A 25,106-nucleotide genomic window follows, 5' to 3' on the forward strand; every position below is an offset into this window, starting at 1 on the left:
ACTTTCTGATCAACACATTGATTAAGCCACAAAATGGTTTAGGGGAATAATGTACAAACCAGAATATTACATTGCTGCTTAGCAATTATAACATTATTCCTGAAGATATGTTATACTACCGATCTGTTGAAAGCACCAGTTGTTGTTTGATGATACACTTTCCTTCATGCAAACAGGGAACTGACAGGAGTTCCTTCTTAAATCAGCCAATGTCAAATATTACCAGTAAGTGGGCCCATGCATCACTCTAGGATGTGACGTGATTATACCATGATTTATTGAATAAGACACAATAGTTAAGTTCACATAATACTCTAAGCCAATATCAAATAAATCAGATATGTGCAATATTTTGAGCCTAAAGTGGAATCAGAACATTAGATGAGACAGCAAGAGCCTGGGAAAAAATCATTTTTTTTGACAGGGAAAATGCCAACACATCCCAGAGAAAGCAGCTTAATGTAGTCCTAATAAGTTTGCATGACAGGAAGGTAGTTAGGAAAATATGAACAGAACCCCAGAAGTTTGAGGCTTGCCTCAGGGAATACAGTTCTTTTTATGTGGCAGATCCGTCTTTTGTCAATAGAAAAAAAAAATTAACAAAAACACTTGTTGCTTAGTGTAAATTGGAATAGCATGCTGTGAACGACTTACCTTGGAGACATTGGTACAAGCAAATTTTTAAACTCTAACACTTGTTATTCCATCCAAGTAGCACAGCTCTTAACAATGACAAATGCTAGACATTTAAAAGGCTAATGTAGGAGCCCTCCAATGGATGCAGTTCTCTGACATATTTACAAATAGGGATAGCAAGAAGAGGAGAATTTCTTAATCTAAAACAATTATGTTCAGTCTTTATTCTTTTTACCACATGATCTTTGATCCAGGGATTATTTGTAGGAGAGAATGGAAAGGATGGTAGTGTGTATTCTTGATTTCTAAAAAATCCATGTATCGTATTCTAAGCTAAACTAAAGTATCATTATTAATCTTTAGCTATACAACACTGATTTAATAAAGAAAATAGTAATTGAGGCATATAAGAAGTTTGGTCTGGAGGTTAAGACATCAAGCTAAAAGCCAGGAGACTGTGAGTTCTAGTCCCCTTAGACACAAAGCCAGTTGGATGACCTTGGGCGAGTCACTCTTTCCAATGCAAAGGAGGAGGAAATGGCAAACCACTTCCAAAACCTTTGCCAAGAAAACTGCAGGGACTTGTCCAGACAGTTGCAAGAAGTCAACACGTATATACACACACGGCCAGTAACACTGGGCCCAAGATCACCACAGAATCTCTCAATGACAGATTTTAAAAGCTACTAGGAGTCTTTTAAATACAATTTACCATGTTTTCTTTCTGTTTGTTGCACCAAACATCTACTGGTCATTTTGCTGTTGCAAGATCTTGACTTCTTTGCCTAATCTGCAGATAGTTAAAGGGCTTTATTTTCTTGCTGGTTTGCTTGGTCCTGGAGGAGAATTACAAATGATTGCCATAGTGGACTTCTGGCACAGCAGCGGCAAAAGAGTTAAAGACCATGGATTTGGGACTGCAAAATGTTTCCAGGGAACAGGATTAAAGAATGTGCCAAGACAAACTTAAAATAATATCTAAACAGTAAGAAAAAGACAATATAGATAATTATGGTAGACATATGAAAGCAGTAATCTAATTTAAAGTCTTCATTATTATTTCAAGAATTTGAATTATGTTCACTATTTAAAATTAGCAACAGGTTTTTCTCTCTTTTCTCTTTCAGAAAATCTGAAATGATCTACAAACTGTATCAATGAATTTAACTAGCAGCAGTTGTTCTTAAGCAAATTTCGTCCTTTCTCTTTAGCTTTAAAAAGTCTACACATCTTAAAATTGCTGAGGTTGAGAAACTGTGTACTAATAAATTCTTACAAGTAAAGCTACTAAATAGATTTTTACTATATGCTGGTATATGACTGTAATAAAAATTTGATCTGATACTTCTATAGCAGAACATGTGTTTCTTTTACTGCATTGCTTTGTGGTTGTTTCCTGCTTTATCAATTTGCTGATTTACCTGCATGCATTTCCTTCTCATCTTGGACTGCCAGTGAGTGGTTACATCTAAGCCCATAAAATAAGTAAATCTAGTGGTCACACACCTAATTATAAAACATCTTGAGATACACTGACTGCCCTGGGTGGGACTGAAAATTGTAGTCAGGGTAACCATCCGTTTATTGGGAGCATGTCACATTTGTGCATATGTGTGAATTTGTGAGAATTTTGTGTGAAATTGAGAGCTAAAAGGACTTATTGTTGAAGTAGCTATAAAATCTAGGCTCTTTGGAAACATTTTGATCCTTCCAGAGACTGTTTCATTGGCTTTCTTTGAAGAATAATGCCTTTCACTAGAATTTTGTGGGTGGTCTGCACACTATTTAAAATCATATGGGTTAAATTATACAAGGGATTTTAGAAGAAGAGACTCATTTGGAAGTGTTTTCTAGTAAAGCCTCCAATAGGTATTACTTACACCACCTCCCTAGATGCATACCTTAACTCTTAACTAGATATAAATAAATGTCTAAACATTCTTAGTATTGTGATGAATTCTTATGTGTCAGAGAAGATAGATGAGGCCCCATAGAGTACAGCTACAATGGTTAAAAGCTCAGGATTGAAAAGATTGAAAGAGTAAGTGAGCACTTTGGTTTTAATAATAACTAAGTCTTTTTAGGGCTAATGAATCACAAGTACTAGAGCTTTATGAGTAAAAGTAATGTATACAAATGTATGTATACAAATTGATCATATTAAAACAAATGTGAGTGTGTATTATAAGCAAACCTAATCCTCTATCAGCTTTTCCTCTTCTTGTGGGTCATTTGTCTTTGGATGCATCACTCTAAAAGCACAAGTTGCTGGTTCATCAGCTAAAAAATTTTCTAGTAGTTTTTTTTACAATAATTTCTGAAAACAAAAACAGTGAAGAAATACACCTGTTGGCTTGTGCAAAAATGATAATTACATTTCCTTTCACCAAGGAAAATATTTGAGGTAAAACCTGTGATTTGTTGTCCAGCAGGTTGGGGTTATCTGCCATTAGGTACAATATCTCCATAAGGCTTTACTACTTCTTTATTAATTCATACTATGAGAATAATATGGAATTTTAAGAAATATGGAATGTTAAAAAAAAAAACCTCAAACAGAAAATGCCTGAAGCATAGATGGGTCTCACATAATAGCGGAAAACCTCTGAAATCAATTTTTGCTACATAGGGCACACACACAAAAAAATCAATATTTTCTCTCCTCAAAGAGGGAGAAAATATTTTACTGGCAACTTTTTAAAATAGCAATTACAGAGTATTCACTTTAAATGATCTTAGAAAGTGGAAAAACTTATTTAGGAAGACCAACCTCATCTTTCAAAATAAAGAATAGTATGTCCATTTAAATAATATCTTGTTTAGTTAAAATACTTTTCACATTTACATTGAAAACTGAGGGTTTGCTATCATTAGCTAGCCATACATTTGTACAGGCAGTCGCTGTACAAATGTATGGCAGTCATTAAGAACATCTGATTTATGGACAACTAATACTTTTGAACATGTTGCCATAAAGCCTATTATATTAAAATTTTAAGTTAATAATTTGTAATAATGAATATATGCACGAGTTTGTGTAACACTTATGAAAACGTTGTGCACCTTCAATAGTTTGTTGGCTCAAGGAAACAGAATGCCATCCACCATTTTAAGTGGGACCACATTGCCATTTACACTAGGTTGAGTTCCTAATTAGAGAAAGGTTCATCAAAGTTTACTGTACTGTTACCGAGGGCTTCAGCTGCTACAACCTTCCTTAATACCTACTTCAAGGTAAAGGTAAACTATATACTAAGACAAATATATGGCTGTTGCTAAATAAGAACCATATCTATTTGTTCATACTTGCCTACAAATTTTACTTAAAGACGGATTTAGGGGCATATCACATTTGTAACTCAGAGACTGCCTGTAATTGGAAATAATAAATTCACCCATCAAACAAAATTACACTTACTGCTTACCCCCCACTTACTGCTATGGCCATGGTCTTGATCTTGCTCTGCTTCATGTTTCACAATCACTGTAGAATAAATTCTGACCTTTTTATTTATTGATTTAATTTTATTTATTAAATTTATATACTACATATCTCTCTATCAAAGTGACTCTGAACGGCTTATAACTTTTGACTTTGGAGAAGTTATTTCTATTTATTCATTTGGAATCCTCAACATTTGATTCTTGTTCTATCTTGAATCAAATCAAATCAAAGCATCCAGGGTAAACCTTGAATTTGGTTTTACATACTGATCAAATCAAATCTGATTTAAACACTGAAAAGCAAATCTGTTGTCATTTTACCCTAAGTTTAAATTAAGCACAGATGCCTTTTTAGCTACTTGCTTTTAATACAAAGATAATGCAGCTCTGTTTCATATTGATCAAGACAATGCTGGCTACACTTTGTTGGCTGACCATATCTTTCTCTAATAACAGGGTTGATAATTTTATTCAGGAAAAGAACAGTCAAATTTATTGAGCACTTTTTGAGTTATGGCTGCATATTATTTCTTAGTATTAGGACCACAGCAGCCACTTTGAATCACATTGTGTAGAGCAAGGATGGGTGATAGGCTCAGTGTTGCATTGGGGTGCCTGCCATTCTGTTGTATGTTAGATTGCCCCCATTTTAGTGGGACATTGCTAAATTATAGAAATAAATTTGATATGTTGTTGTTTTATTGAGCAAGAGAATGATCAATTTCCATTCTCCATTCCCACTTCAGGGGAAGGATACTGCAAAATCCCCATTCCCTCCCCACTCCTGGGGAAAGGATATTGCAAAATCTCTATTCCTACCCCACTCAGGGGCCAGCCAGAGGTGGTATTTCCCGGTTCTCCAAACTACTCAAAATTTCCGCTACCGGTTCTTCAGAACCTGCTGGATTTCACCCCTGGCTGGTACACAGAATATAAGCATCAAACACAAAATATTAGACTTAAGTCCACACGGTCAAAATAAAAATGAATTGTATACAGCATTTTTAGCTGCATATTTTTCATCTATTCTTTCAGAAAAAGACAGAAACAGATATCCCTCTGTTTTAAATTATCTCTGGACTTCCCCCTCCAGATCCACTCCAGTTGATTATTTCTGAAGTAGCTGAGAAGAAGGAATGAAGGCCCTCTCTCTTCCTCAGCTTCATTTTCCGGCTTATCTCTTTAATTTTAAAAAGACCAACACTTTTTCTACCTAGACAAAAGGTAGAATGTTGGAGGTAATCTCCTTGAACTCAACTCTGCTTCCTAAGCTTGAATGTTGATTGAAACTGAGAACCTGTCTCTCAAGGAAGGTGGGGAGGCAGCCTTGCCCGCTAATTTCGCTATGGTGGTTATATTGCAAAGAATAAATTTGTATTATTCCCTAGGCATCTTGAGCAACTTCTGTGCAAAATGTTTTCGTATTTTCATAAGGCCAGACAGGAGATTGATATGCAATGTAGGGTGTTGAATTTGTTGGCTAGGCAGATTGTTGACTCACTCCAATTCTTTTGTTAAGGTCTTTCTCTGTGTGTTTGCTCCTGATGCTGCTCTTCAGCCTGATGAATGAGAATAATGCCCCATGAGCTTTAAATCTCTGTGCTTTTCTGTCCCAGCAGGAGAGAAGCTTTTATTTTTATGTAAAAACATTCTCACAAAGTTTTATTTTTGGTTTAGCATTACAGCTAAATAGACAAGTTATATTGTACATTATTTAAGCTTAGTTTTTTGTTTTTCTTTCTTTCTTTCTTTCTTTTACAACCCAAGGAATTAGCCTGATTTGTTTCAAGCAAATCTGTTTTACAGTTTGGACTGATGCAAACCCCAGTTTTAAAGTTGAAATTTCAAATTCTTCCATCTGACTGGACTAAGGAAAAGAGTCCTGTCACATTAAAATGTATTCTGTGGTGATTTTATTTATTTTCTTAAATTTGACTTGCAGACAATTTTGGAAAGCTTTCATCCAAGAATTCAAATACAAGCATATTGAAATAGTGAAAAAGTATTAATTATCCAATAATATAAACAATTAACGTCCTTTAAAAGTAAAGTAAAATTGTTTCATTATTAGACATTTCAATTCAATATACCAGCAGTCTTATAATCAATCAAAAAAGAAAGGACTTTCTGATTCAGCATGCCTTTTCTGATAAAATAACTATAATTATTACTATAATATATTACAATAGTCTTAAATTATCTCTTAAAAGCTCATTTGCATTATTTACATTGTAGTATTAATTATAGTAATAGTTGCATTACTTAGCTTAATTACTCTTATATGTGTAAAAATTGTTTCTTTGCATTGCTCTTGAGTTTGGGGGGGAAAGAAAATCAATAAGCATATAGTCCTTGATTTATGACCACAATTGAGCCCAAAATTTCTGTTGTTTCTTGTCACTGTTGTTAAGTGAATCACTACATTTGTTAAGTTGGTAAAATGGTTGTTAAATGAATCTGGCTTCCGAACTGACTTTGCTTGTCAAAGGTCGCAAACATAAGGTTGTTGCCTATAAAGCCATTCATGGGTTCTGATTGCTTTGGGAACCACTTTCTCCTGTTATTTGTTCTCTGGAAGAGTTAATGTGCTCCAGATCCCATCTATAAAGCACTATCACTTTATGGGACCTCGGATATATGACTTTATGGTAGCTGGGCCTGCTCTGTGAAACATTATGTCCATTGAGAACATTATTGCTCTGTATCTGTTGGGCTTTTGTACAATTGTACAGAATTCTATGCAATAGCCCGCAAGGTTTTGTCACCCCTTTTTCAGCAACTGCATTGGCTACCTATTTGCTGATGGGTGCTATTTGTCACCTTTAAAGCCCTTCATGGCTTGGGACCAGTACATCTGAATGACCGTCTCTTCCTGATTACATCCACCTTACCCATCAGAGTGGGGAGGCAGGGAGTGTTGCTTAAGGAAGTTAAGCAACATTGAAGTGGGAACCAGAAAAAGGGCCTTCTCCATGGGGGCTCCCTCTCTTTGGAACATCATCCTCGCAGAGATTAGACTGGCCCCTGATTGGACACTCTTTCACAAGATTCCAAAGACATGATTTTGCCAAATGGGCCTGGAGAACCCAGAGAGGGATGGATCCCATCAAGTGGTTCCTTTGATTGCTTGTTGTCACCAGGAGAGTGGAGAGTTATTGTTTTTGTTTTTATGTTGTTTGTCAGGAATCCCCAACTCCCAGTCCGTGGAAAGGCACCGGTCCGTGCCATGCCAGAAACAGTCGAAGCATGCAAACAAGCAAAATCCCATCCATGGGATGCAGGCAGTATGCAAAACCACACCCCCTCCAGTCCATGAAAAAACCTTTCTCCAGGGGTCTATGGTGCCCAAAAGTTAGGGGGCTGCTGGTTTATGTTGCTGTCCTCCCCAACCTGTGCCATGCATTCTTTTCGTGATTGTCTTGCTTTTTTGAGCAGCTAGTTGATCTTTTAATCCTAATGTATAAGCCACTTATGATAGAGACAACTTTGAAGTTGACAAACTCTCAACCCACAGAAACATTCAACTATGCGTGGCATTCTAGTTGAAAGAAATCCATAACTTAGATTGGGCAATAAAGCTCTGGAGTATTAGTAATAAATCATTCTATAATGGTAATTAAATATAATGCTACAAGTCATTTTATTTGAACATTTTTGTTAAAAAGGGTGTCCTTGGAGAGCCTTAATTGAATCATAGAATTTGATAGAAACAATTGAGGCAGGGCCCCTGCACTTATCACTATAGGTCTAATTATTCACACAAGAAGGTAAATCATGATGAAATGGCCTGTTATTAATAGTTAGGGAAGACATTTATCAAATGCAGATATAATACACAAACAAATTACATTTTTATATGTACAAATTGAGCTGTATTTTTAAATCATTTCCTTTTGTAAAATTTAGGTATATGGAGAAATAGAATGAGGAGGATTAAAAAGTGTCAACTAATTACCCAGCGCTAATTAAATAAATCTAGCCTTTTTTTTCTGAAGGCAGAATGCACTTAAAATAAGTTGCTGAACATTTGAACATTTTGCTTTGAGCTGTAAATTATTGTAAGATTATTCTTCATTCAGACCATAAACTATAGGGAGCTTAAGGATTCAGAATAAGAATTATGAAGAAAACTTCAAATGGACTGAGGAAAACCATATAATTTTTCAACGCTGAGTTGGGTAATACAATTAGTAACTGGGCAGAAAATTCTACATATACATACGTGTGTGTGTGTGTGTGTGTGTGTACATACAGAATATATTCTTGTTTTAACAAGTTTTTTACAGATGTATTTTTGTGCAGAACAAGATGTGTAAAGAAAACTATTGAAAGAAAAGACACAGCTACTGCAGAGCTACTGTTTTCATTGTGGGACAGTGCAGTGGTGGAATGTAAAATTTGTTACTACCGGTTCTGTGGGCGTGGCTTGGTGGGGGGTAATATGATTGAGTGGACGTGGCCAACTTTTTTTTTTCTTTTAAAACCATTTTTTCTACAACTTCTTCAGCTGAAAAAAAATGCTTTTAAAGCCTCTGACGATCCCAGCTGACTTGCCTGATCGGCAGAGGCTTTTTTTCCCTTTAAAAACATTTTTTCTATAACCTCTTCAGCCAAAGAGGTTGTAGAAAAAATGCTTTTAAATTTTTTTAAAAAGCCTCTGATGATTGCACGGCTCAGCTGGGCAATGGGGGGGGCAGGGATTTTTGATACCGGTTCTCCCAACCACCCACCTCCATCGCTACTGGATCGGGCGATCCGGTTCAAACCGGGAGCATTTTACCCCTGGTACAGTGGTAGTAGCTGTATCACCCATGCTAACTGTGCTTATCCATTCAAGCAATAGTAGCATTTGAAATAAATGACAGTGACTGTGTATTTGCACAATGCATCAGTCAACTATATTAAAAAGCAAACCTATGTTCTTGTACAAGTATGCTCTGTAGTGATTTAACATTTCCACGCTGGGCAGGCTAGCAGAGCAGAAACTAGAAGCAAAAAATGTAAATGGTCTAGAAATTAAGGAATTATACATTTTCTGGGTGATAGGCCAATGTGGGGGAGGGTTCAGTAGATCAGACCTGGGCATTTTATGACCTGCAAGCTACATCTGGCCCGTGGGCAGTCCCAGTACTACCCATGGTATTGGTATTGGGGTTTAGGATATTGGCAGGGGGTGAAGCATCAGCGTGGCATCAACATCGGAATATCCTGAGGGTGGAGCAGAGGTGCAGCAGCAGTGAGCGGGTATGGGATAGCAGAAGGAGCAGGGCAGCAGGGATAGGGGGTGGGGCATAAACCCTCTAGTTTCTCTTATTCCCAGTGTCTCATAAATTTTCTCTTGGGAAAATTAATTGCCCAGCCATGCAGTAGATTCTCATTTTGCTGTAGATTCTTATCTTCCTGGACCTTTGAAGGTCTTTTTGAAGCTAGAATTTCCTGACTTTGGAAAGAACCAATAAAAGTCTGTTTTCTGGACGATCTGGATGAGTACATTATGAATTAGCATGGAAAATTCCAGCTTTTTATGACAAGTTTCTATGTTATAGATCAGATATATCTACCACCATTTTAAAAATAGATCTGATTCAATTGTTAATGCTACTTGAATATTGTAGGATTATTACCAGTCCTTTTTTTCTATCACATATCAACGAATGTGGAATGCACCACATTCATATGCATATTCATATAACATTTTTCCAGTTTATAAATTTATTACTTAGATTTCAGTAGAATTAATTTATGAGTGATATCTATTTGATTTTAATGAGAGATTGGTTTAAATTCTTATGTCAGAAAACATGGCTGAACTGAAAAATCTGGAGATCTTAAAAACATTCAGAAACAGAAAGTGAAACGATTTCAGTAAATCTCCTTGCAGTTGTTCCCATACTTATTGGTTTATCTATAAGCTGTTTAATTTTATTGATTAAATATAAATATAAATGTAAATATATTTCAAAATCAATTGCTTTCTCTTGCAATTTGAGCATATTCTGCATTATGAATATAGAATATAAATATTGAAACACAGTTTTGATTTTGTTCTTCTCTTTAAATTTTCCAGCTAGCCAAAAAAATTCGGGAAAAGTTTAACCGTTACTTGGATGTGGTAAATCGAAACAAGCATGTAGTGGAAGCTTCATACACTGCTCATTTGACATCTCCTCTCACAGCAATTCAGGACTGTTGCACCATTCCACCATCTATGATGGAGTAAGTATTCAAATATTTTCTATTGGAGATGGAAAAAGCCTTTGGCTTGTTTGTTTGGTGGTCATTGGATCTGATATTAGATCAAGAAGATCTATATTAAGAAAGAACAAAGACGGACATGTTTAAAGTATAAAGGCTTTGAGGAGAAATTTCAGAATTGGTTCCACATTGAATGTTGATAGCATGGAAACCATGAACAAGGAAAAATGGTATAGGGTTATGGTTACGGTCTTCCATGAAATCTCTCTGAAATGAGTTGCTGAAAGAAATCTATACAATTTATATGGTATGGAATAAATTATATATTTTATATGGAGCATCTGGATGAAATCAGATATTTTTCATGTGCACTTCCTCCTTTTTTTGTACCTACCCAATAGGCTTCATTAGTCATAGGAAAAAAGAAGAAATTCCAGTGATGGAATTTGAGTTTTACTTGCAAATACATGAAGTATTGTATAAGTAGCACAATTAAAATATTGTGTCAAGGACTTGTGCAAATATATTATGATAGCAAGGAAAGTATTTGATCACGGGATATAAATAAAAGGAATATATTACTATTATCAGCTGAACTCAATCCACTGCAGGATAAAAGCCTGTTCATTGAACGTTATGGACCATAATGTATGCTGATCTAATGCAGGATGGTAGATTTTTTTTTTTTTAACTTCTCAGTTTAGGCCTGAAAAAAATGACTTGCCTAAAGTCACTAATATGGCTTCTATATCTAAAAGAGAATTATAATCTGGGTTTCCCCAATCACAGTCTAGCACCTTAATTACTATACTACACTACCTCTCAGGGAATAGACATATCTATCTTTCTATCTGCCAGTCAATCAATCAGTCAGTCATAACCCCTAACATATAACAAACAATTGTTTGAGGAATAATGGTTATTGCTGGTTATTTTAAAATAATGCTAACCTGAATGTGGAAAAAACCCGTTATAAAAGTTAATAAGTTAACTGATGAAGACTTATCAGTCCACAAAAAAATCTATAAACCGTAATGCAGGTAGGCCTCTGGTCACAGTGACAATTGGGACAGAATTTCTGTCCCCAAGGAATGCAGTCATAAAGGGTTGTGTCACATGACTCCATTGTTTAGCAACAGCAATCCTGGCAATCAGGATTGTGTGATTCTTAAACAAGAAGCAGGAATCCTAAGCAAGATGTGTGGGCAGGTGCTATGGAGTGTGGGCAGGTTGCCAGAGGCTGTGGGCAGATGGTACAGAATGCAGGCAGGTAGGGATTTGCCAAGAAGTATAAGATCCTTTTTCCAATATGCTTTTTCTGGGAGAAAAAGTGGCATGAGCAACTTATGGGAATGGCTTTGCTTATGGGTAGCTGGCAGAGAAGCTCACATATAGCAATCATGGTACTGTGCAATACTGCAACTGTTGTAAGTGCAAGCTGGTTGCCAAATGCCCAAATTGTGACCATGCAACTATAGGGGTACTACAACATCTGAAACTTTGAGGGCTAGACATAAGCACCACTACTTTAATTTATATGAACAAACTCACTAGATTCATAGTTTACATTAAAGGTTTTGCCCTGCCTTGCTTAAGCACATTATTTAGTGCCAAAAGTGGCTTCCACATGTTTAAATATTATTAATAGGCATTAGGAGAAATTATACACCTCTTATTGCAGTTATGTATTGCATTAATTGCCAGTGTCTGAGTGGATATCTGCCAAAGTCCGCAAGTGAATTTCCTATAAACAAACAGCTTTTATGCAGCCTTATAAAACATGCTTCTGTTTTACTGGATTAAGACTTCCAGAATTATAATGATAAACTGCTATAAATGCAAAATTACTACAAATAATTATATTATTTGTATATTTTAATAAACTTAAATTGGCTTATAATGGCAGTTTAGAAGATCAAAACTTCACCTGTCTCAATTTATTTTAAGCCATGCCAAAAATTGCAGAGCCTAATCTTAAAGGAACTATTATTCAGGGGCGTGTCTAGATGCAGTCATTGAAGACTTTGAAGTAGCTCTACAGAAATCAGTAAATACATTAGAATTTTGCACATCAGTAAAATACATTTGAATTGTGTGCAGGGAATACATAACTTCGTTCTAAAGGATGGAGTAGAGGTATTTGTACCATACTGCAGTTGCTCATTTCATGTAGTTGTGGGCAACAACCTGTAACAATTCACAGATCTGAAAACATATTGCAAAATAGAAAGACATGAGGTACAAATTTATGAGATCAATTGTGTACTTCATCGTTTAGAAAGAACGCCATTCCAAGTTCTCTTTTGCTCCTTAGAGTTGGAAGAGGTAGCTGAGATAACAAGGTTTTTTCTTTCTTTCTAGCCCCAGCTAATATGGGATAATCCTGTGGAGGCTGTTTTTTTTTCTTCCTAGGAAAATTGATAAAACTCTGCTGAATGCTTTATAGACAGGGGTGGGTTCTACTTACCTTTACTACCAGTTCGCATCATACCCCACGTGCATGCTTGTTTCGCTCATTTGCACTCTTCTGCACATGCACAGAAGCTTCTGCGCGTGGACAGATCACAGATCTGTCTGGGTCAGTGGGCTGAGACTCCCGCTGGTTTTACTACTGGTACTACTACTACCAGGTCCAAACCAGGAACAACCCACCACTGTTTATAGATATTTTATTTTGATTGCTCAGTACATTTAGGAGGCACTGTTTTTTTATTATCAAACCCAATGTTGACTCCCGGCAACTGCATGGCTACATTCATGCACGTTCCTTGACAACATTTTCAGAAATGTTTTACAATTGCTATTCTTACATCAGGGGTAGGTAACTAGGGCCCCTTTGTGGCCTTTGAACTTCAACTCCCAGAATTCCAGAACTGACTTCCAGGCCTAAGGCAGCACTAGAAATGATAGATTTTTTTCACAACACTTTTAGTCACTATCATGTTTAGATAACTGTTAAATATCTTAAGATAATTATTGAGAACTTTAAAAATTGGTAGCATATTAAATCCTTAGTAACTCATACATTCAACTTCCATGTGCCTAAATTTTGTTTTCTGTATTTTAATTAATGTTAGTGGTTTTTTTTTTTTTTTTTAAGAGTCATCTTAAGGATTGCTTTTATTTATCTCACTTGATGAAAAAATTGCACTGGAGAAATATTTACCTCTTATTACTTGGCCACTCTGCCTTAGATACATTTACATGTAATATTTACATAGGTAAACCTATAGATCTATTTTTGAAGATCATTTACGATAATTCCTTTAGAAAGTGACCTGGCTCACTCTTATAAAATAGCTGCTTAAATATTTGCTATTGCAGCTTTAGCTTTATCGCAGCTTTTTCTTTTGTTTACCTGTCCTCTTCTGGGCTGTGAAATGGAGAGATAAGGAAATTCGTATACTGATGTTTCAAGTTGTTTGTGCAGTTACATTGTCAGGAATGCTAAAATGGTTTGGTTTTAGTACAGGATAATCCTAACAGTATGCAAAGATACTTACAAAGATTAGGAAAGTCTGGTGATCTTGTAAAGGAGGGTATACATATATATTGTTAGATACAAATTAAATTATAGTAAATGGTAACTACTGAATATGTTTGGTGGTATTTATTGAAGTATGTAAAATTTAGGGAAGGACGTGATTGGCAATATTTAGCAAAGAATACAATTATGCCACTGCAGTGTTAGCTTTACTCTCTTTCAGCACTTCCTAATTACTAAATGAATTTGATAATAAAACAAAATTCCTAGTATCAGATGTTCTCATGCTGAATTCAGTATCAGGATAATGCCACAGAACTGTATTTCTTTTATCCAGTGTTTGGATAGACCACGAATTAGTCGGAGGAATCTTGGTTAACTGTACTTATGTGCTTCAAAGCAGGCCTCTATTATTAGCTTAGATTAAGACTCAGTTGGAACTTTTCAAAAATGCTGTTTGCTTTATATATTTTAGTTCTGCAGTATGCAAATAAAATATTGATTACAAGAACAGGGCTGGCCATTAATAAAACATATTAATTTCAGCACTCTAAAGAAAACTGTGGTTTCTGAATGACCTTGTTCTGCAGCTGGTATTGGGGAACACGAGAATGAAGCGTATTCATAAGAAATTGACAGAAAATATGGCAAAATAACAGGGGATCTTAATATAGTAACCACATCCAGCTGATGACTAGCATTTTATATGCCCATTTCGCTTTCTTCATTTTATAAAACTGAAACTACATACAAGTTGATTTATTTGTGAATAGTGAATAAAATCCAGTTGGCGCTTACACTATTTTGATGTAAGATTCAAAGCTTCTGCAAATTTATTTTATCTTCCCCATTTGCTGATCTTCTGCTTGTAAATCTTGTTGAAGGAGAATAAAAATGACTGCTGCCTGATGGGAATTAAATGTCTGAAGTTCAAAGCGCTTTGCACATCAGAGCAAACGTCAATCAAATGAACATCTTGCAAGCTAGGCAGGGAGCGAATTTCTCCATGGGGAAGAGATCAAAGGGGGAGTCACAGTTCTGTTTTCCCCCCTCGGGATGCAGTTTCGACCAGTTGTTCATTAAAGTGAATCCAGAAGGAAGAGTTTTCATATACTGTAGTATAGAGAAAGAAAAGTAGGAGAGAAGACAATTTGGGGTGGAGCTGGATGTTATTTCTCTTGGAGCCAACATTAAGCATCATTTCAAATTGCACAAACTATTTACCCCCAAAACCACCTCTCTCATTGTTGTAAAAAGGTACATTTTAAATTTTTATTAATAACTTTCTATGATAAATCTATATTTTATGAATTAACTGAGAATAACTCCTCTGTCTGTATAAATTCTACATTTAAATGCTGTAGATTGAGAATTGATTTCATGTTGATGCAATAAACATATAATTATTATATAAACATGTTTTAGAGTTTATAAATAAAACACCTTTCAGGACAAAAGATATACTTAATTATTCATTCAGGGTTTAGTCAGAGTTATTAACTATGATAGCTGGTTTAGAGTTTAGTAAAGGTGTTGGAAATAACAATATGATGTAGCAGCTACTCTTGATTTCCTTTTAGTGAGGACAGTTTTGGGGATAAAAAAAAGTTCTTATAGGAATCTGTAGCACTTCATGCTAACTGTTAAGGGAACATTTAATCCCGACAAGATAAATTTGATTGAACTCTTGAGTAGGCTGAGAAATGCACGGCTCATTTTATTCAGTCAGTTCTTACATGAATATAACAAAATACATTATTTGGAATGTGCAAATAGATCATTCAGGGTTTATTATCTGTTAAGCGATATTGTCAAAGAAAATTTATTTATTTATTTATTAAATTTATATGCTGCCCATCGTAGCATTTCCTTTCTTCTTTGCAATATCATTTGGAAGATGAATAAATGTATGAAAGGTTGGGAATATTTCTGATTTTTTATCTGATCCAATAATGAATATAGTTCAAATCAGAGAAATTCTGATTTTGTGGCCAACATTTTTTGTTCTGAAAACTCGATAAAAGCCTATCTAAATTATCCTTCCATAATTTCATCCTTTGATTCTGGAATATATCATCATAGATAAATAATGGAAAATTAATCTTTCAATGTGCAGAACAAAATCTCATTACCAAATTATTGAAGATTGGATTGTATGACATGTCCAAAACTACAGTCTTATTCTACCATCTTACCATCCTGCTACTAATATTGATTTGGGAAGAAATTAAGCAGTGGGATACTTCATATTTTCTGGCTTTTAGCAGAGAACTCAGGCAATGTCAAACTCTAATTTAGTGGTCTAAAATCTCATTAATTTATTGAACTTTCATGTTTTACTCTGTTGACAGCACATGCTTTCTCCATTTCTCATATACTATATGTCTTTCTTGCTGTTTCAAACATTCATGCATACTATTTCTGCACATCCATTTTGATATGTGTTTTTGTCATAACACCATATAAAAGCCACTACCACGCTCTCCCATCCATATCTACCAAAATATGTAACCTGCTATTTACTTGGGGGGGGGGAATGTTTCACTCCAAATAGGATTTTAGGTTTGATCTGGATTAGGGGCAAAGCATGGATGCTGGCTCTTTTTGTATCAGGGATGAAATAATAAAGCCACCCTTATTTTTCCAATTTGCTTGTTCTCCTATAGCTGCAACTTTCACTTGAAAGACATTTCCCAACAGAGACTTGTAGATAAGGAGTCTAGAAATCTTTGTAAATGCCAAAGGGTTAAAAGTCTTGTACCGCTCATACTATGACCTAAATCTGGATTTGCTGCTTTGGTTGTAACTTACTACACATCTCTGCCAGTTTAAAAAAAAAAAAAAACTTCCTCTGAAGAAGAAAATTTGGGTCAAAGTGAAGAAGCCCATACAGCTGGAATATCCCCATTTTTTCTGCAGAACAATTATACCACTTAAATGAAAATGATGAATTGTAGATTTTGCTACAACTCAAAAGCTTTTCTTCTTTCAAATGTGGCTAACATTTATTTGATGTCTGTTTCCAAGATGCCTCTGTGTTTGTAAATCAAGTTGACCAGTCTTCTCGACATTTAAGGCTGTTGGCAGTGATGGAAAAAAAACCCGTCTGTCCCTATAAAAAATTGAAACAAGTATACATGCTTATTTGTCTAATTTATTTTTCTCTTGGGCTCATTTCAGGTTTGATGGCAATTTTAACACTAACGTGTCTAGAACCATTAGCTGTGATAGATTGTCCACCACCGTGAATAGCAGAGCATTCAATCCTGGGCGTGATTTAAATTCCGGTATGTAAAGCATCTGTTTTGCAGAAATTGCTGTATTTTACTGCCAAACCTTCAGACCAAGTACCATAGCAACCCAGTTTTACCTCCCTCTGAACCTGCTACATTATTTTTCACTTAAGATATAATGATAGAAAGTAGATTTCCTACAATAATGGTTTTAGTTATAGATTTATTTCAACGTTCTATGTAAGAACTGTTGATGATTATAGCAAATTCTTTTTTCCCCCTGTTCCATCTTCTCTGACTGCTCTGCTGTCAGTTATGTCATTTCCCAATAGCAAGAGTCCAAAATGCTTATGATCTCAGAAAATTCTATCTAATGTGCAGTTCTTCTGCAGTCACCACCTTTAATTTTGATGTTTGAAGATGCCTTCAATTTTTTTTTTTTTACTTTTTTGATGCACCATGGGGTTTCTGTCATGAGAACAGATCCATTTATTTGCTACTTTTTAAAAGAGGAAGGGTAGTCTTCCTGTCTAAGGCTGTAAGACTTTCACAAGGGATTCAACCTTTGGTTAATGTAGTTTTTACTTTTTGGCATTGCTTTCAAATGTAAATAATGGGTTTAATGTATTGTGAAGAGGGGGCACTCTTTTTCATCTAATACTCTAGATGATAGTTGTACTGTGTTGCAACTTCTTTTCATTTAAAAATTTTCTTTTTCTTTTTTCATAAGTGAAAATGAAGCAGAAGCAGGATAAGAGCTGCTCAGATCAAAGCTGAAGCTAAGATATGTTAGGTTTGAGGGAATCCAATTTTTTACATTCCTCCTTTTACTGCGAATGATAGGGATGCTTATTCCTTATTTAGGATTTTTTTTTTAAAAAAGACATTCTTGTGAAAATGGGCCCATTGGCAAATCAAATGGTGTTTCAATCTTGCTCTCTTTCCTTTTCTGCTTCCTGGACTATCCTTACTTCTTTCTTCAATGAAGGGAAATTAAGGTACCCTACAGCAGACTCTTTGATATGGAAACATCAAACTGCAGTAAAGTCGTGGCCTGGCTTTAAAGTGCTTTGTTACCTTTTACTAGCTTCAGAAGTGGTTATATCAACAGTAATGACTGACTGAACATGAGAAGGGGTGGAGTTGATTATTGAAAATGGTTTGCTGGTATATACCTCTCTGTCAGTTCCATTGTTTTTTCATGATTCAATATTAATATTTCCATTTCTGCTTTCATCTATGGTGGCCTGGTGTAGATTGTCAATCTGTCTAGCATCACCAAACTTTACAAATCACTGCTGATCATCTGCATGTGAATGTATAAGAGGGAGGGGGGAAGGGAGAGAAGGGGAGGGAGAGTCAGAGACAGACTGAGATTCTTGCTTCCATCTTTGCATTCTGTTCTTATTGGGTTAACATGAGTCTTTTTGAAACATTCCCAAAATAGATGTGCTTAACCACTGATTAAGCCCTACCCACCAGGGATATCCCTCAAATAACACTTGCATAAGAAAAGTTCAAAAAGGTTTGCAACATCTGCATGCAAAAAAAATCCCAAATGAGTCAGGGTTAAGTACATCCATTTTGCTCTAAGTCCCCAGCCCCCAATACCTGCTTCCAAAGCCTATAATATCTCATTGTAGAAGTTCCATGATGTAAAACATTTGCCAGGGCTTCAACTTTATTACATTCCTGGTTTTGGGAGTTATACCTTAGTTTGTTTCAATGAAGCTTCAAAGGAAGCATTATGCTCCCATGAACCTGTTTTTAGTGATCAGGGAGAAAAGATGTAAGAACTCATCTTTTTGTTGTTCCATGTTTGGAATTCATTCTTTTCTGTATGTTTTGCCTTTGAGAAGGCAAGAAAGTAATCGCCCCCTCCTCCATTAAGATAAAAGATTAATACATGAAATCAGTAGGGAAACCATTGTCTACTTCTTGAATAATGTGGTCACTTTTCAAAGGATAGATTGCCTCTGAAAGTTAAACAGTCTTAGAAAGTTAATTGCTTTCTTTCTTCCTTATCTTTGGAAAATTCTGAGCCTTTCCCCCTCTTTCCTTCAGCTAGTTTAGTTCATTTGCCTCCCCTTGAGAAAAACTACCAATCTTGCTATAAAGCTGTGCTTATTTTTCTATGACCACATTGTACAATCTTTTGTGAGATAAGCAGGGACTATTTCAGCTGAAAAAAAAAATGCTTTCTTCCTTCAGGTGCACCTTTAGCTCCCATCTCCTCAAACTGCAAGAATTCCCCACAGAGATGCCTCACTTTCTTTCTTTATGAAAACCCTAAAAGATATAATTTAGGACTCTATTTTTCTTCATTCCACCTTCTTTAATCTTTAAAATGCAATCTTGCACTTTAATATCTTCCAATATCTACAACAAAACCAGTTTGGGGTTAGGGTTAGGGTTCCATATACCGCAGAGACAGACAAAGGTGTTGCAAGCTAACTATGTTTGCAAGTTGTAATTCTGTTTGTCAAGCTGCATTTTACTTCAAGAATCTCTAACTGTGATGTCTGATAAAGCTCTGCTGAGATTTTCAGATATTTTTTTTTAATCTCGATGATATGAGAGCCTTGTAATAATTAATTAGCTAGATGTTAAGCAAAGCAGATTTTCTGTTTCTAGTGTTGGATATTGTATAACAATATAGCATAGTAATATATATTTTGCATGTAGATAATATCTAATGAGTATCTTGTAGTCAGATTATTTTACAGAAAAAAAACCTTCAAAATGTTGGAAGCCAAAAATTATGCCATTGGATTTACCTGTATCTGAATTGCAATGACAAATTAAAGAGTTTACAAAATCCTCTGGAAATGATTTATGGATTTACTGTGTTTTATGTCTAATATTAGGAGTTCCTCATAATTGTTTTGTTTATTTTGTTTCTCCTTACTTAATTATGTATAAATATTAGTCGTTTTGGGCATGTACAATATATATCTACTGAATTATATATTCACTGGTGAAAAACAGTGCTTACCAATTTGAATTTCTAGATTACATACAGTATATCTCCATCTATAGGAAATGGAGATATTGGTCAGGAACCAAATCCAACAGCGTCTAGAGCAGGTGTGTCCAACCTGTGGCTAACCCTGGACAGCTACTAATGTGGCTCCACAAGATAATAAAAATATTTTTTAAAGGTTTGTTATTTATACATATTAACTATATTCTATATTTATATGCTGCCCAAGACAAATCATTTTCATTCAGTGCAGCCCAGGGAAGCCAAAAGTCTGGACAACCATATTCTAGAGTCTTCAGGTTCAAAACAAACTAGACCACACAACTCTTTAAAATCCAAAAGAAAAACAAACAGAAACAAAACTAAACTAAACAAAAAGATGGAAAAAAATATGAATTAAGAAAAACAAAGGACAAAAATACAACTCTTGTTCAGTCTGGAAACTCTGAGGATGAGCTTGGGGCTGTTGGGATTTAGATGGTTTAAAACTGGTTGAAGTTAAGCTAAGTGAGATGAAATTGATGTTTGTCTAGCATGTTTTGGGTTTAAATCTTTGATGACACTTCCCATGAAGGAACAAGTCTATAACCAGGACTCCCTCTGAACTTATAATAAAGATTGACAAAACCGTGCAAAAAATGATAGCAGTTCTTGCTTGCTATAAATTTCATTCATGGTGTCAAGAGAGAACCAAAGGTGAACAATGCATGACAGTTTTATGAAAATAATAACATTCAGAACATAAGGATAATACTTCCAAGACCCAAAACATATTGAAACAGTTAAAAATTCATCTTCAGGGCTAACTGAACTGTACTGAACGAAAAACAGAGCATAGTTTATTTATTGCACAAGGTTACTTTGATAAGTTGCTCTTGAATGTTGCTCGTGTTCGGTGACATAGGCTGGAAAAATGCAATTCCTGTACTAGATATTTCTAGATCAGTGTTCTAGAAACAATCAAAAGGAGATAGTTCCTTTAGGAGAAAAAATCCATACTGGTAGCAGAAACAGGAAAAGCAAATTCAAAAGCAAATAGTTTTTACAAATGCAGATAGGGTCAAACAGTGATTTAACAACCAGATTTAAATTTGAATCTGCCTGCCAAAGAGCATATTTAACAATGCTGTTATCTTGTAATTAGCAGCTTTGCAATAGAAGTGGATTTCATATTCTAATAAATATGAATCCATCAAAAATATAAAAATCATTGAGGTGAAAGATTTATTCCTTTGGTGATCTGTTGCCTAATGTTCTCTGTCCAAATCTATTGCAAAAGTGAGAGACTGGATCATTATTGGCTGCCCTATACCATTAGCTTTTATATTTTACACTGCCATAAATTCTTTCCAGCTTTGAAATATGCCTCAACGTTGCCCTTGTTTTATAAGATTGTGACTCAGTTTTCACATCTGATCTTCCATTGCTGAAGCTTTAATCTTATAGCAAGAACAAGCCCAAAAAACTGGTGTGCAAATTCTTGCTGAGAATGCCTAATTTATAGGATTGTAGTAATTTAGGCTTTACCTTCATGTATATTTAAATTTACATGTTTCATCCCGAGTATTTCTACTTATGCCAAGAAGGATCACTGGTCTTGCAAAACCAAAGCCAGTTAAATTATTATGAGAAATATATTGCTTAACTTTTTGTATTTTGTATTAATCTCACAATTAAACATCTGATGTTTTGGTATAATATATTACATGGGTTCCTTCATGTCGAGATAGTAGGTTACCAAGGATCAGTTCATGTAATACTTGGGCAACGTCATAGTTAGACCTTGTAGGCATATATATTTGGTTGCACAACACTGCACCAAATCCAATTCAAACTGAGGACAAGACTTCCTGCCTTTGTTATAAATGGGAAACTCTTTCATCTTTCAGAAGTCATTGAAAGGAAGTTTTGGGTGTGTGTGTGTTTTTACAAACCCCTCCCTTTCTCCATTTTATTCTTAAAAATAATCTGCTGCACTGCAAATTTTGTGTTGATCTAGTGAATGACTAGATTTTTAACCAGGGGGTTATTGAGTTTAGCAATGAAATAGTTCAGGCAGCTCTGTCACCAAGATAAAGTTTTAGTCAGGGTTTGGCAAAGCAATTCCTCTAGCAGGCATATTTCTTGGAGAGCACTGTTTTATAAATCAGGAAAGTCCAGAATGGCTTCTCATCTGATTAAGTTGGGCTGTGGGGTTGTTGTATGCTTTCCAGTGATTATACTAGTGATAGTGCAAAGCAGTAAGGAGCAGGTCATTAATTCTCTCAACCTGTCTGTTCTCTGATGACATAAAGCAGAGGGGGGGGGAGGGGGCTGGCTCAGGAATTCTGGGAGTTGAAGTACACAAGTCATAAAGGGGCCATAGTTCCCCACCTCTGAACTAAGAAGTTCCACTAAGTTGCAGCAGCAGCACTGTTACGATAACCTGCTGTAGAAACATAAAATAAACTATGTTTCCTTTGTTAGCAGGCTTAGCATAGGAAATGGGCAGAAGTATATAAACAGACAGTACATGCTCTAATGAAACAATCTTAAGTTTAACTAACTACAAAATCAGTTTAGCTTTGTGGCTAACGCTTTCTGCTGCAGTGATATAACGGAGAAGTGGTTATGTATTCTTCATCTCGGACAACTGCAGTCTCTTGGCATTCACTATCAGATCATAATTGTCATCTTTTGAGAAAACGTTTGGCTTCTGGGTAATTCCAAAGTGGAGTGGGATGAGACAAAAGTTGTAGAACAACCATTAGCACAAAAGAACTGGCAATTTTAGAATGATGATCTCATGGACTTGAAAGATTACTGAGGCTGAGCTGGCTGAAGGGTGGGTGGGAGGGAGGGAAGGTGCTGTGAAGATTGGTGGGTGTGCAGGAAAATCTTGGGCTGATGGGAAGGCACTGAGAAAATTGGTGGATGTTCAGGAAGATCATGGGAAGACTGGTGGCAGACCACTGAGAAGGTGGGAGGTGAAGGCCCAACGAATACTTTAATGCGTGTGCAAAAAGGCATATGGATTTAATGGATACTGAGATGTGAGGTCCCTAAAAAGGCATGATACTGACTTGTGAGAGAATCTTTGGTGTAATTACTACTTTTAGACCTGCCAGAGTCTAAACATATGTGTGTATCTAGATCAAGTCTTTGTGATTTTCTCTTTTAGTCACTGTATTTTAAATATCTGGGATTTCTTTTTTTAGAAGTCAGCGTTTAAAGACCCTTTTGGCAGACTTTATTGATTCCAAATTATTGGGATCAATAATTTGTTTTAACCCTAGACCTACTGAGCATACAGGAGTTCTGTTCGTAAACCTAATTTGTTTTTCTTTTATTATCATTCAATCTAAGAAAGATTAAATAAATAAACACGAATAAAGCTGGTGTATAAGTGGTAAAATGTATCCAACAGCTGTTTCTTGTCCAGGCTCAAATATCAACTAAAATCATGCCTCACTCAATAAATTAAAAACCAAACCTTGAAAAGGTTCTGTTTGAATAATTAAGAAAACACAATTTACAAAAATAAGTGAGAATGAGCAAGTAACCTGAACTTGAATTTAGGATGAAATTCCCTAAAGCTTATATTACTTGCTCTGCTGCTTTATTTCCTTGGATAAATTACTCTACATTTTTTCTGTACCTTACTCTGTAATTGTAAGATGAGAATAACATTGTTCCAAGTGTGCAAGATGTGCATTTACTTGAAAAGGGAAGAAAACTTCATCATATCTAACATCATTTTTATCTTTCTGTTTAAGAATGATATTTAATAGGTTAATTTGAAGCTAGAATGCAAAACTTAAAGCATGTCAGAAAGCCAATTTCTAGAACTACATTCCCCTTTCATTTCAGCAAAAGAAACCTGAATCTTTTCCTTGTGGGAATTATTCTAGTAGAAAGTATAAAGAAGTCGTCTGTTTCTACTGGATTTTTGACACCTGGAGAAAGAGTTATACTTGGGGAAAAGAAGAAACATAACCATTTAAAAATGGGAATGTGACAAAAGTGAGAAATGAATAAGAAACTTGATACAATATAAATATATAGCTATGGTTTGGACATAGATTTGAATGATTACCTCTTCTTTAATGTACATTTAATGTTGTTTACAAAGGAGTTCCATTTTATCATTTGGTAAACTAGCATAGGTATGATCTGTAAGATGTATGAGTTGGAGCAAGTGGAAATGTAAGGATGTATTCCTACCATCTCAACTGGAGTATTCCTATTCAAAGTTTCTGCAGAAGTCAGAAGTGAACCATTAGGGCAGTGGTTCTCAACCTTCCTAATGCCGAGATCCTTTAATACAGTTCCTCATGTTGTGGTGACGCCCAACCAGGGGTGGGTTCTCAATTTTTTAAATACCGGTTCTGTGGGCGTGGCTTATTTTGTGGGCATGGCTTGGAGGTCATGTGACCGGGTGGCCATGGCTATGTGTATAGAGACTACTCAGAGGGCTGAAAAAAGTCATTTCTGACAGGTCCTCGCACTTTTGACCGGTCTTCGCACTTATGACTGGTTATCATTTATGCCCATTGTAGCATTCTTAACAACCGTGTCACTCATTTCACAACTGCTTCTCTTCAGCATGGTGACAAGATAGGGCAAAAACGTAAAATGTGAGGACAGTCGTAAGTTCGAGGACTGGTCAAAAGTGCAAGGACCAATCAAAAATAACTTTTTCAGCTCTCTGAGTAGTCCATATGCACAAAAGGACTACCCAGAGGGCTGAAAAAAGTGATTTCTGACAGGTCCTCGCACTTTTGACCGGTCTTCGCACTTATGACTGGTTATCATTTATGCCCACTGTAGCATTCTTAACAACTGTGTCACTCATTTCACAACTGCTTCTCTTCACCATGGTGACAAGATAGGGCAAAAACGTAAAATGTGAGGACAGTCGTAAGTTCGAGGACTGGTCAAAAGTGCGAGGACCATCAGAAATAACTTTTTCAGCCCTCTGAGTAGTCCATATGCATAAAAGGATACAGCAATAGAGAGGGATGAAAGAAGGGAAGGGAAATTAGAGTAGGAGTGAGGGTAAGAGAGGGAGGAAGAGAGAAGGAGAAGGAGAAAGGAAGAGGAAGTAGGGAGGAGAAGAAGAGGGGGAGGAAGAGAAAGTAAGAAGAAAAGA

General features: G+C 35.8%; 1 protein-coding gene across 2 annotated transcripts in view; it reads left to right on the top strand.

The window, feature by feature from the left end:
* CACHD1 (cache domain containing 1) overlaps nt 1–25,106 on the top strand; it is a 129,810-nt gene that overhangs the window by 50,523 nt on the left and 54,181 nt on the right. For both annotated transcript variants that reach the window (XM_060689950.2, XM_060689951.2), the window contains exons 3-4: nt 10,148–10,296; nt 16,940–17,046. In XM_060689950.2, the coding sequence (XP_060545933.1) occupies nt 10,148–10,296; nt 16,940–17,046 (256 nt within the window). The remainder of the gene's footprint in view (nt 1–10,147; nt 10,297–16,939; nt 17,047–25,106) is intronic.

Source organism: Pantherophis guttatus, chromosome 3 (assembly GCF_059756535.1).
Source record: "Pantherophis guttatus breed Tessera chromosome 3, ASM5975653v1, whole genome shotgun sequence".
NCBI lineage: Eukaryota > Metazoa > Chordata > Lepidosauria > Squamata > Colubridae > Pantherophis > Pantherophis guttatus.